The sequence below is a fragment of the Stenella coeruleoalba genome (genome assembly GCF_951394435.1).
Source record: "Stenella coeruleoalba genome assembly, chromosome: 7".
NCBI lineage: Eukaryota > Metazoa > Chordata > Mammalia > Artiodactyla > Delphinidae > Stenella > Stenella coeruleoalba.
This window is the reverse complement of record NC_137153.1, coordinates 60605223-60619907: the sequence shown is the minus strand read 5'-3', so window position 1 is coordinate 60619907 and position 14685 is coordinate 60605223. Positions and strand designations below refer to the sequence as shown.

The following is a 14685-nucleotide window of genomic DNA, read 5'->3' as shown; positions in this document are numbered from 1 at the left end:
TAAAAAGGGGGATATCACCAGGCTGAAACTTAGAGGCAGTTAAACAACTTCCCAAATGTCCCAAGGTTGTATCTCAACAATTATACTATGTTACCATCTTAGTACAGAAAATACCTAAAATCAAGGCTGTTCCATCAGCAACAACAAATAGATTTTTACAGTGAGGAATCTGAGGCCTAGAGGGGGGTGACGACTTGTTCGAGACCAAGAGATGGCTCATCCAGTTCAGCTTCTGAAAGAGCGCCCTGTCCTTTTTAACTCTCATACAAATGGCAAAGTGGGCTTGAACAGGGATGCAGATTTAAAAAAAGAACATGATTTCATGTCTCAGGAATGTGTGTATTCAAGTATGACGAACAGCAGTTTTTTCCACACAAAACTGCAGCATGTATAACCGAAGGTGAAACGTACTTACTCATCCAGGACATAAGCCTTGAGAAACCCAGAGCTACTTTAATACCTCTTATAAGTCAATGCATTTCAAAAAGACAACTTACTCCAGCTGTAACCAAACTCATCCTCTTTGTCCACATCTGCTGAGATTTCACGTGCCGATGACTGTGCATGATCCTCGCTCATTTCTGCAAATGCTGGAGGAGGGGGCGGAGGCACACTGCACAGCGGAGCCTTTTCTGGCTCGGATTCTGACTGACTGGGAGCCTGTGGGAACAAGAAGAATGCAGTGGGTATGCAGTCTAAGGAAGGAAGACTCAACGGAAAGAAATAAGTCTGCAATGTCAAAAAAAAAAAAAAAGAGTAGCTTTAAAATATCTCACATATTAAATAATGGGAAAATATACATATATAAAAAATGGTAGAAAGGATTCAGGTAAACTTTAAATACACTAAACAAAATAGTATGTTCAGAGCACAATCCATTAAATGGTTATATGGTATTTTAAGGTGAAGAATTAAAGGCTTAAATAAGATGAAAAGTTGTACAAACTTGCTTTTTTGGAAAAAATATGCTCATTCGAAAGTTATCTGGGCAAGATTTTGGGGGTCTAGGAAAGGCTTCCAAGAAACTAGAAAAAAATTAATGAAGTTAATCATATAATCAAGCAAAGCAGTTCAAAGCTTGTTAGTGAGAAGATATTTAAGGAATTTTTTATTTCTTCCTGAATCCTCTCTCAAACTGACTTGTAACAAATTCATGAAAATGAGCATTGCACATGCAGGGTTCATCTATCAGGGAGACTGTTAGTAAAGAGCACACAAATTCAGATCTCAGGGGTCTGGTTTTAAGGGACAAAACCACCGGCCCCTTACCAACGTAGCCCTAAAGGAAAATGGGAAAACAGGGTTGAATACTTCATACAAACCCCAAGTTTGGCTGGTATATTTGCTGTCACTTAGGGCTACAAGTCTTATTTCAAAAAAAAAAAAAAAAGGACTTGGTATCATCAGGTTCTTTTTTTCTTTAATTGAAACACAGTTGATCAAATTTTTATATTATAGATTATCAAGCAGAATATTAGAGTTAGAAAGGTCCTTAAGTCATTTTATTCATTTATTCATTTTGCAGATTAATAACCCAAGGCTGTGAGATGTGAAAGATTTTGTTCAGAATCACCCAGTGATACTAGACTTCTTTTTGCTTAATTCTTAACCTAATCCAATGCACTTTCCATTATATCATGTTGTCTCCTCCAATTTCTACAGTTAAGACAGAGAGTACCTAACTCAAGGGTCAGAGATACCCAGCTAAAGTTCCAACATTGCGGTCAGGCTGTCCCTGATGCCTTGAACATACATTTTTCCTTCCTTCTTTGTTTTACCTTTTTTTTTCCTATATAAAAATCCCTCTGATATACCTTATTTTGTTTTATATGTGTATATCTGGAAAAAGATTGTCACTAAGAAATATTTCTTAGAGAACACACTAAATGACAGGCATGTACAAATACTTAAGAATAATTAATGTCAAGAATCAAAATATACCTAAAAATGAAACTACAGGGCACTGAATGTGATCTTTCTTTGATGATTCAGAAAACACTTTGGATGCTAAGCTACCCCAAAAATGATCCTGGCAAACATGAATTACTATTTTTCCGGCAAAGCACAGGTGAGCTGATTTTTAGACACTTAGGGGCAACAGATTTTTCAAGTCACAGAATCTGCTGCATTAAAATGTTTGGTTTACATACCATTGGCCAAACAGACAAAAACTACTAATGGAAACAGAATCCTTGTTATCCTCCCAAGTGTTGTGCCATAAAACTCTCAAATTAGCAAATGTACAAATAAATATAAACAGACAAATAAAAAACTTCATTTAATCCAATGGAGGTTCATTAAATACACTAGGGTAGGAAGGAACATGTAATTTAGAATTTTTCTGGTTAAAAGTTTTTAAAAAATTTACCTCTCTAACAATGGAAAATGTGAGAAAACATGAATTAAGCCCATTTCATTTTTAAAAAGTGGAACAAAATCTAATATAAACTTGCCATAATTTTAATAAATTTATGGATGCATATTTTATAGATCTTACTCTCTGCATAACTTTTCTGAGCTGTTATTTTCCTTAAAAACAAACAAACAAACAAAACCTGCTTGTCTAAAAACTATTCAGAATCTTACTTAGGCAGAACATTTTCGTACTGTGAATGAACTCAAATGGTGCCCTAACATAACTGATTAATCATAAAGTCAATACAAGCCTACATTTACTAAAGGGGCAACTAGGTGTTCTATTTTATTACCCCTGATACTCTCATTCTTACTGAGATCATGTAATTTAGCTTGCTGTTGACACTTCTTAAAATTTACCAGTGAAAATACAACTCTTTAACAAAGACCATTTAGCCTTCATTGGCAAAAATGCAAAGTGTACTTGAAATCATTCCATGCCATGTATGCACACAAGTATAACGTACACACACAGCACACTGTAACACACCCACTTACTTGTGAAAATTTCACATTAAGACAAACCTTAAATGGTGTGGGAGCAAAAGGGTTAGTTGGGGAACAACGGAAGAGAACTCTACTTGAATTCTGTAATGCCTACAGTAACAGAAAACATATTCCTTCAGATATAGCATCTTTGGTTATCCATATTACAATAACATGAAAAATCCAATGAATATTCATAAAATGCTTCCTGAAAAAAATTAACAGCTTTCTTCCTTTCACGATCAAATTATAGTATACAAGTTCTTGTAAGTTTTTGTTTCAATTTTGGATTTATAATTTCATCAGAATATGAGAATATCCAAGTATAGATTTACAAATGTTGAAACAGTTCCATGTTTCCTCGTAAGGCATTTACACGGACATACTTTATGAATATTCAACAAAATCCTGCATATACACAATTATGTATGGAGTGATTAACTAACAGAAGAGCTTTTAGGACTACCTTGTATAAGTCTGAGAAGAATTTAAACCAATACAAGGTTTTTAAAGAAATTATGTGTGAAAGTAGCTCATACATTTAGCAACTAACAAAAATTTATGTATCTGAAAATTCAACTCACACCAAAATATAGGAAAGGCATTGGACTCACGATTCTCCCTTACTCTTCAGAAGGGCCATGTAATTTCAGCTATAAAAATGAATAGGTTCTGGCAAGAAAATGTGCTTAAGAAAGGATTTGCATGCCCACTCCAAACACACAGTTTTTTGTTTTTTGTTTTTTTAATCCTTGCCCAAATTTAGTAAACACTGAACTGGGACAAAGGCACAGTAGCAACAAAGAACAAAACATTGGCAAAAGGCAATGGCAAGACAACGGTCATTATCCAACCTTGTCAGCGTTGAACTGTAGAGAATCAGCAAATGGGTTAGTGCTGCTGAACTTGTACTTAGGGTAAAGGTTGTGCGGCAAGGAAGGCAAAGGGGATTTCTAAAAGGAAACATAAGAGGCGCTGAGCGCAAAAGAAATGTACTTAAAACAACTCATTTATAAGGACAAAGCAATTGCTGATTTAAATAACTGTGCAACACTAGATCCTGTCAGATCTCATAATTAATTAATAACATCTTATCAAACAGCGTAGAACTCAGGGTTTACCTCTAGCAACCTGAATCCACACTCAAATCTAAATCTGGTCACAAAACACACAGGAATCAAGTCTGTCAAACTGATCCCAAATTTCTTTTGTTTTCACTGAGTGTCTTCACTATCACCGACAGAGAAGCACATATATTTCACCCACTTATATTAACACATGCTCCATGCATATCAGTAAACATGCTTCAAAATTGAAACCATAAAAGGTTTTCATTTACACTTAAAAGCAAATTATGCTTTTTTGGTAAAACAAAGAAAAAAGAGTCTATCTGTTGCAGAGTGCAAATTAAACATCTGTCCGCTAGTCCATTGGTAAACTTCAGTATTCTGTTATCTTGTTTCCCAGTAAGGAAACTTTTCATACCTTGACTCGATATTAAGTTTGCTTCAATCAACAGTATTCTTTAATTTAAAAAATGAAATCAACAATTTTTAAAGAAATGACCTGCTGTACAGTGGTGGTCTCTATTTCTGCCCACTTTTTGTGGAGCTAGGAACATATATATATATAAATTTCCTATAAACGTTCCCATATTACTGGGGAATTTATGAGGCTTTGGGTAATTTTTGAAGTCCTGCCTTACAGTGTTCACACAGGTTTTGTGGCTCGCCTGTGATATGCTCTGAGCTTGGACTACTGCAGCTGAATATACGTATTACAGGCAGGATGACTGCCAGAGAGAATGTAGCATTTTCAGAGTAAAAAAAAGGAAAAAAAAAGAAAAGTAATTTCCTTAGCACAATAAATTCTTCTCTTTTTTCACACTGCTATCTTTTTCTTTTATTGACTATATCTTTCAGGGGAAATTGCAGACGTTTAAAATTCATTTTGGCTCTAACTAAATGTTTGTGTTACTTCTCTCTATAAAAAAGCCCTACTGGCAAGCATCAAGAGTAGGGAGAGGTTGTCATGTGACACCACCCTGTATGAGAGAACACTCTACAAAGACTATCCTCACTCAATACGCCTGCACTAAAGCTTATGCCACATCACCCTTTCAATCTGCTCTTCTTGCAATGTTTTTCCTACAGAAGGAAGATGGGTAAAAGTAATGGGCACACTGACATTTCTGCTCATCTCAACTTTCTCTCTGCTTTTCAATTTAAAATGTCAAACTCCTGCTTTACAAAAAAGATCACAAATGCCAAAAAACATGACCATTTATTAAGGTGGAAGAAATGACTAGGCAGAGATTAAAAACACAATCCTAGGCAAAGTAACTCAATGCTATGGAAAGTAGATTATTTCTAATCCTCACACATGGAATTGTCAGGTTTTACATTTCCTTTATAATTCTGTAGAACAATATAAATCAAAATAATAATGGGAAGAAATGGAATATTTAAAAAGAGCTCTGGTTTTTTTGTTTGGCTTTGCTTTTTGTTATTTCAACTTGCAGCCCTTAAGGATTAGAATTTGGCCCTGATAGGAGAGTATAAAAGTACAGGATGAGCACAGCAAATGAAATAGTAGATCACTCTATTATGAGGGAAGGATTTATAGAAACAGACTATATCTCTTATTAAAAACTCAGTGATGAAACCTGTGTTTATAGTTCCAAGGGCTGATGAAAACAGAAACGTTATTAACTAAGAAGAAGCACAGGGAAGGCAAAATCATCCTCTGGCCCGTATTAGTGGGACCCACCCTTTAATGCGACAATGCGGTCAGACTGAGTTTGAAGTGTCATACTGGTGGAATTATCAGGGCTAGTTCTGGGAAGTTCTAATTCTCGAACAGTTTAAGAGCCAAAGAGACTGACTGGCTTTTCACAGTCTATGTACAAGTTTTTCTTGAAGCTTTATTATATCCAAAAATAAAACGTTTCCCATCAAGAGACTCTTATGTATGTGTAATTTTTTCCCTTTAGACTCCTGGAGACATCATTATTTTCATAGGGAAGTAAATCATTAAAAACAAAGTAGATCTCATCTTAAATGCAAAATTAATTCTAATTTCCCAAAGCAAAATATGTATGTAGAGGAGGAAAAATATCTTTCCTCTACCTGTCGTAGATTCTTGCCTGGACCTCTGTAACGAAAAACAAATTAACGAGAGAAAACCATGTGTATTGATTTAACGTAAGTTTTGCATGACATGGGGCCTTCATAAGGAAATGAAGACCAGAAGAAATGGTTAAGTCTGAGTGTTTTTATAGGAGGTCTTACGAAGAGTAGAAAGTTACAGAAAATATGATAGGACAAAACAGCACGAGCTAAGTGTAGTTAACTGGGGGAAACTTAGCAAGGCCTGTTCATTCTGATTCCTCCCAGGATTCCTCCTCGTCTGGAGATAAGGATGCTCCTTTCCTTAAGACCTCTCAGGAGAGCCTTAGGACCTGCTTCAGCAGAGAAGGGGGAGGTCAGAGTCTTTCCAGCACCTGCCTTTTCTCAAATAACTTCAGTTTAAATATTCAATATGCCAAGGTGTCGTATTTCAGGGTACCATGTCCTAAACCCTGTCACGTATCATTTGACTACACATGTCATTCTAAGCAAGATTTATTCTGGAATAATTGCTATAAATCAGGCTTCATTATACCTCAGATAATAAAATAGGAATATTTTCCAGGTGCATGAGAAAAATATCTTCCTAGTGCATTAGAAAATGTGACTAGCATTGAAAGAAATGTTTGTAGTTTTTTCAAAAGTAATCTGAGAATCCTATTCAGCAGTTTATAGTATTGTACTAAATGATATAAAAGTTGGAAATTAAAAATAAAACAAAAAAAGGAATAAAACCCAGCCACACACAAAAAATAGCTTTAACTTAACTTAAACAGCCATTTACCAACATTATCATACTGTGTCTGTTTAACACAACAAATGGAAACAAACGTAGAAAGATCTGTAGTTATTTAAACAAACTGAATAGCATCTGAAAAGAATGCAAGATGATACAGCCCCACCATTTGGCAGATTTTCTCATCTGAATGGATAATTATCACCTAACAATCAACAACCGAATGATTAAAAACTGCAGATGTGAAGATAACTGCTTACATTAAGAACTACTATTTCATTTCTTACAGTGAACTCAGACCAGAGCTACACCTGTCTTGACAACAAAGGGAAAAACCAATAGGATAAATCTGGTCACTTTGTTTCTCAGGGCACAGAATATTGACAAGTTCCTTTTACTGATCTCATCTAAAAACCTGTTCACTTGAGCATTGCTATCTTAAATTTTTAATTTTAAGAATTAAAATTAAATGTATTATACATAAAATTATGTATTTTAAGTTTTCTATGATTCTTTTTTCTATGATTCTTTTCACTTCCCTCACATGTGTTAACATTATCTTTCTAAATACAACAAACCCTAAAAACTAATAAGGAGGTATTTCAAAGAGAATCAGTATGACAGGGGTTCTTAAATCCAGAAGTGGAAGTTCTCTATGAGCCTCAGGACATCTAGGAAACTCCTGAAATACTATGCAAACTTTGCAATAAATGTGAAGAACTTTCTAAGGGGTATGTGGCCCCAAAATATTCAAGAACTGCTGCACAGGAAAATATTATTTTTTTCACCGAGGCATAAAGAAGAAATAGAAAAAAACAGTTTTAAACTCTTGGCATAATTTTCATCTTCATAATTTTCAACACATCGAATACACAAAGCTTCACTTAGTATCTTCATAAACAACATTCACTGAATGTGCTTAGAATTTCTAAAACATTTTTTAAAGCCACTTCACCTGTGACGACTGACAGTAAAATGCATTAGTAGGTCTCTGTCCACCAGGGGCTATACGGTAATGAGAGCTATACAGTCAGTGATGATGCCTGGGAAACAGCAGGTATGAAATCACTAGATATAAACATACAGCTTGAACAAAATCCATCATGTGGAAAGTTAATGTTCACTGGGATAGACAAATACATTAAAGATCATGCACAGGAAATCATGAGATTGCATAAACTGGAAATTCTGTCCAGAGAATAAATTTATGAAGAAAATGAAATCTCTCTGGCTTCTAAGGGACTTGACTAGACGTCACAGACTATCAACCTGAATGACTCCACCACAACCCTCTTAACAACTTAAATATTTTATGACTAGAGTGAACACTAATAATTATCCATCTAGATGCCTATGAGCCACCAATGAATCCTACTTGTGTGTTTTTAACAGGCTTCAAGTGTCTGTTAAACATGGTAGAAGGGATTTCCAGGACAACTCAATGGGAAAAAAAAAAAAGCAAAATAAACTTCTAAAAAGTCTCCTGAGATTTCAAGACTCGATCTCGGGTCCTAGAAACAACTTGGCCCTGGATACATTAGATTCCAAGTTGAATACTGTTTGGATATGCCTACCTTGCCCTTTGTGTTTGCTTACCCTTGGTCTGTTTATAATGCTCTGTACCATAAAGACTACAGGGTTGCCTGCTTTCCGAATGGCTTCCACAGCTTGTTCATGGCTTGCATCTCTGAGGTCCATGCCATCCACCTGCAATGGAAGGCCTCAGCTTAACATTTCAAGAAGCTACAGAACAACAGAACAATTTGTCGATCTGGAGTTTTGAGGATCCTGGGTGAGTCTCCTAAAAAATCTGTTTCAGATTCAAAAATAATTGAGAGTACTCATGAGGCTCCAGGACTTTTCATTTGTCCAGCAGACTTGTGTTCCCTTGTTTTGGACACAGATTTCTGTCTCCAATAATCAACTGAAATAATAATCAATTAGAATGAAGGCTCTGCTTCTGCTTCCCTTACATTGCCCAGTTGTTCCCTTAAATTAATAAATCAGCATCATTAAAGAAATAATATATGGGAACTGCCTAGCAGCACTGCTTTCATCGTGAAAGTCACTTTACACATTTTCTTCCAATTCATTACAGAGCCGTTTGGGAAGTGGGTGTGTGAGGCTTTGTGTATTTCTCTCTGTACAGGAAGCTTGAAGTTAAAAACAAAATTCTGATGTTCAGAAAAATCAGGTTATGGTAAGGTTAGTTTGGCAAAAGAATCTTTGCAGTAGACGTGGTAGGAGCTGGAAGCCAAGAAATTGTGCTTATCTGTTAGTAATTCTTATGTAAATAGCTTGAAAGTGAAAGTTATTTTGTAACTTTTTATTGACCATGGTTTGCCTTGGTGATGATCAGCTCAGCTTATGCACTATATGAATAGGAAGGAAAATAGTTTGAAAGGCCAAATGCTAATCCTGCCAGAAAACTATAGGACACTGGTATAATTTTATCATTTCCAATTACCAGAGAATGGTATATACAACAAAATAGAAAAATCAGAGTAGACATAATTCTGAAAAAGAAAATTATTAGATCTCTGCATAGAACATTATCACTTTTAAAAGAATTATATACTATATTTAATTAAAAACTTCCCTCATGTTGATACTTAGATGAAATAACAACATCTCTTTCAGTTCATATTAAAAATGGCTTCTAGGGCTTCCCTGGTGGCGCAGTGGTTGAGAGTCCGCCTGCCGATGCAGGGGACACGGGTTCATGCCCCGGTCCGGGAAGATCCCACATGCCGCGGAGCGGCTGGGCCCGTGAGCCATGGCTGCTGAGCCTGCGCGTCCGGAGCCTGTGCTCCGCAACGGGAGAGGCCACAGCAGTGAGAGCCCCACGTACCGCAAAAAAAAAAAAAAAAAAAAAAAAAAATGGCTTCTAACTTTCTGTAAAATAAAAGTATATATGTTTACTATATATTCCATTAGTGGGAAAATTTAACAGGACATTAAATATCTTTGCCCAAGTCCAAAGAACTCTATACTTAGAATGGAATACTTCTCAGGTCTCTAATTTACATACATTTTCAGAAACTCTTAGCAGAGACATGTTCTAGAATCCCCAGGATTACAGAGGCCTAAGGCTCCTTATTTACAGCAAAAAGCCCTTGCACGTAACAATATTCAACAAACTGTTGCTTAGCAGTATTTTACCACACGCAAAAATCCTTTCTTTTCAATTTGAAAGGGATGTTTTAACTCTCTTAATACACTGAAACAAACATTTTGGTGAAAACTATGATTAATCTTTTCTTGAAATAATTTATAAACATTTCTTACTTTTTTCTACTTAGGTCAAAGGTATTCAATAGTGAAGTATCTATAAAATAAACTGCCTTGTGATAATCTTAAATTAGAAATTTTATGTAGTACTATAACTAAAAAAGAATCCTTTAACAGGGGGCTAAGGTATCATCTAATGAAAAGTAAAGATGCAGGAAGAGAGAAAAAAAAGCCCATCATTCTTCCTTATAAATGGTCAGAAGAAAAAAAAACAAAACACCAGACATGGCCCTTGCTTTCTCTCAAGTCTCAATCTTCTTCCTTCTTCAACTCTCAGAGACAATCAATAAAGGAATAAATCGATCAATGCCCAAAATGTTCATTTCAAAGTTGTGACTGATATGGATAACTTTCTTCTACACAATTAAGGCATTTTAGTGCCTAAGTTATATGGATTTAGAAAATGAGATACAATCACTTGTACAAAGTAAAAATAATGGTTGTTATAATAACAAAGTGATCGGTTTCTATTTGGAAGTTGTCTCTTTTAGTCTTCTAAATCCTGGAAACTCAGCAAACCTGGGTTCAGCTACCCCTTCCTCTAACCTAAACTAAAACTATGCTTATGCTGATCAAATAATTCATCACACTGTTCTGAAGTGACTTGATCACTTGTCAAGTCTGTCCCACTTGACAGGCAGGCACAGTGTTTTATTTACTGTGGGATGCCCAAAGTCTGTTACAGCACCTGGAATGCAACAGCTTCTCCAGGAATATTTGTTGAGTAAATGATGAGTGACTCGTGCGAGAAGAGTTAATTTAAAATATTAAACCTAGCTTTGAATTAAGGGATTAGGTACAGTTTGACCAAACGCTTCTCTCTCACACATAACAAAGTACTCACACATGCGTACACACGTGTGTACGTACCAACTCACACGTGCACACACACATACACACACACACACACACACACAGCCCTTAGTGATGGATGGGGAATGGGCACAGCACTGAGATGGAGGAAAAGCCACGCTTGGATTGGCAGGGGTGGTGGGGGAGACATTTATATAAAAGGCAATAGGATCTTAGCATAAAAATTTTACTAAAAAGACTCACTTTAAAAAATCTCATCCAACAACATTTAAGTATTTCTAGAAATAAAATCTCATTTAAGGGATTAATTATGATGTACACATTCTGTGTGTGTACGTATACTTTTAAACGATTCAATGATTTCCCCAAGAAATTTGCTTTGTTCTTTAAACTGAACTTAATTATTTTATCTTAGTGCCAATGTTTTTTTAAAAAGTTGATTATACCCCCAAACACCCATCTCTACATCGAGATATATAATCTGTCATCATATACGGAAGAGAAAAATTATGGACGAAACAAACAAATAAGAAAGAAATGCTTTAACAGCAAACACATTTTACTCTAATATTGGGTCAGTGTAAAGATGATGACTCCCTTGGTAAAGAGGACGGCCCAGGTGAATAGTTTTAGCACAGAAAGCTCACTGGAGGGTACCTCTACTATTCTATCTCCAGGTTTCAAGGTTCCATTTTTGCCAGCTGGACTATCTTCAAGAACATGTTTGATGAAAATGCCCCTCATCACTTCACCGTTGCTTAGACGACTCCCCATCCCTCGTCCACCAACAATGCTGATGCCCAAGGATTTGCTTGGTTCTCGCCAAAGTTCAACCCTATAAAAAATAAATGAAATTTTAAACTCTTATAAGAAAGTATAGGGGCAAACCCTCATAATATTGGGTTTGGCAATGATTTCTTGGCTATGACACCAAAGGTACAAGGCAACAAATCCAAAAACAGACAAACCGGACTTCAATAAAAGTAAAAGCTTTTGTTCATCAAAAAAGTAAAATGGCAACCCACAAAATGGGAAAAATATTTGCAAATCACACATCTAATAAGGGATGAACATCCAGAATATCTAGAGAACCCCTAAAACTCAACAACAGAAGAAAACAAACAGATCAAAAATTGGGCAAAGGACTTGACTAGATATTTCTCTAGGGATGATATACCAATGTCCCATAAGCACATAAAAAGATGCTCAACATCACTAACATTAGGTAAATCAAAAGTACTATGAAATACCACCTCACACTCAGTAGGATGGCTACTATCAAAAAAAAAAAAAGAAAAGAAACCCAGAAAATAAGCGTTGGCAGGGAAAAATTTTAGAAATTATGGAGAAATTAGAACCCTTGTACACTGTTGGTAGTGATGTGAAATGTTGCAGCTGCTATGGAAAAAAGTATGGAAGTTCCTAAAAAAATTAAAAATAAAATTACCATATGATCCGGCAATTCCATTCCTGGGTATATACCCACAAGAATTCAAAGCAAGGTTCTGAAAACATACATGTACAGCCATGTTCATAGAAATATTATTCACAACAGCCGAAAGGTGGAAGCAACCCAAGTGTCCATGGACAGATGAATGAATAAACAAAACAGTATATAAATACAAAGTAACATTATTCAGCCTTAAAAAGGAAGGAAATTCTGACACATGCTAGGACACAGATCAACTTTGAGAACGTTATGCTAAATGAAATAAGCTAGCCAAGTGAAATAAAGGACAAATCCTGTATGATTCCACTTATATGATGTACCTAGAGTAGTTAAATCCATAGAGACATAAAATAGAATGGCAGCTGCTAGAAGATGCATGGGGTGGGGGATGGAGTTACTATTTAATGGGTACAGAGTTTCAATTTTGCAAGATGAAGAAAGTTCCGGAGATGGATGGTGGTGATGGTTACAGAGCAATGTAAACACACTTAATGCCACTGACCTAACACACTAAAAAATGATTCAGAAATTATAATAGGAAACACTTTTTTTTAAATTCAAAGGAATAAAATGTTACGTATGTTAATTTCTGCAAATATTATTTGCTCAATCTATTAAGGTTTTACTAGTAGTAAAACAAGATCATTTTAAATACTCTTCCAATTATCTGTTTTATAGGGGCTGATAAATACTAATGTATTTCTGAAGCTGATTTGTTACAGGTTAATATTGGACTCATACTCCAGGCTGGGGCACCGATGAATGTAAAAGGACCATTTTCCAGAAGCTCTAATACTGCAGACATCAAAAAATTCAGCTACCCTCAAACAGATGGTACCTTCTAAGCTTAGCAACCCAATCAAGAGAGAGAACATTTCTGCATGCACTGTTTCAGAAGCCTACCTCTGTAGAAGTCTGTCTTGCCAACACAGATCTAGAAACTAACAGTCAGCGCAAGAAGAGCAGTTCTTGTTAGCAGCGCTAACAAGATCCTCCGTGACCTGATCCCATCACCACCTTCTAAATGCATCCCTCACAGCTCTCCACTTTCCTCTCTCCAACCCAGCTACAATATCATCTTGCCGTTCCTTAGGTTCATCAGACATGCTCTCCCGCCTTCGGGCCATGGCGCTTGCTACTGCCTGTGTCCTGAATGTACTTCCTCTACCCACATAATAACCACATGAACTCTTATCTGATAATTGCAAATAGCTGTCAGAGTTATGGATGAGTTGAAAATACGTGTCTTTTGAAAAGGCGGGATATAAGAATAAGGTGATTTGCAGCGAGGTGTCTGGCCAAGACGAAGGAGCAGCTCAGGTGACTGGAAGCAAACAGAGATACCGAGTAGAAAGCTCTGAGATAGGTAATGAGACTGTACAGTCTACTCCCAGCTGCAGGAAGGGAGTCAGCTGACACTGGACATCAGATAAATGAAGAAAGCACGGTCCACATGCACTCAAACTTGGCATTTGAGGTGCTCCCAGAGGAAACGAAAGGATGGAGGTAGGACTCCTGTGCAATGAGGGAGGTCACAGTAAGAAAAGACTGGGATAAAAGAGTACTACAGGTGGAGTGAGAGGGCAGGCAACTAGTCACATGAAGGTAGATGATGAAACCCACATTTTCTTTGGTCAGCACTTTTTTCTTTATTAGAAATCTAAGATCCTAGAGATCTACTGTTTAGTCTAAAAGGATCTCACCATGATTCTTGATCTTAACAAATCTGTGAGAATAGCTTAAACTAGTTAAAATCCTATTCATCATTTTCTTTCATTCTAGGAATTCTGGGAAAGACAAGAACCAACTTCTTCCATTTCCTAAGGTAAAATGGCAAAGTATTAAAGTCAGCAGAGTTAGCCATTGTGTTTAATATTTAAGAATCCAAAATACATAGATGGGGCTTCCTCGCTCTTTTTTTATTTTATTTTATTTTTTTTTTGCGGTACGCGGGCCTCTCACTGCTGTGGCCTCTCCCGTTAAGGAGCACAGGCTCCGGACGCGCAGGTTCAGCGGCCATGGCTCACGGGCCCAGCCGCTCCGCGGCATGTGGGATCTTCCCGGACCGGGGCACGAACCCGTGTCCCCTGCATCGGCAGGAAGACTCTCAACCACTGCGCCACCAGGGAAGCCCATCTCTTCTTTTAAAAATGTAAAAAAAAAAATAAAAGAAAGAATGAAAGAAAATGTCTCCTAGGGCTCTTTGTGGTTGGTGTAAACTAGAGATTGGCTCTTATGATTCCCCGAATACTAAAAAGAGCAGCACAGCAAACACTTATTAAGGGCTTATCATGTGCTCAGCGTTGTTCTCTAAGTGAGTTCCATACACTTTGATTTAATTCTCAAATCACTCCTATGAGGTGGAT

General features: G+C 36.6%; 1 protein-coding gene across 3 annotated transcripts in view; it reads right to left on the bottom strand.

Moving 5' to 3' along the window:
- The window catches only part of MPDZ (multiple PDZ domain crumbs cell polarity complex component), a 779300-nt gene that overhangs the window by 155636 nt on the left and 608979 nt on the right, over positions 1–14685 (bottom strand). For 2 of the 3 annotated variants that reach the window (XM_079926366.1, XM_079926365.1), the window contains exons 33-35: positions 11527–11704; positions 8362–8472; positions 498–660 (exon numbers count right to left, since the gene is read on the bottom strand). In XM_079926366.1, the coding sequence (XP_079782492.1) occupies positions 498–660; positions 8362–8472; positions 11527–11704 (452 nt within the window). Of the gene's footprint in view, positions 1–497; positions 661–2940; positions 3013–3755; positions 3855–8361; positions 8473–11526; positions 11705–14685 lie in introns of all 3 variants that reach the window. The other variant, XM_079926367.1, reaches the window with a different exon arrangement.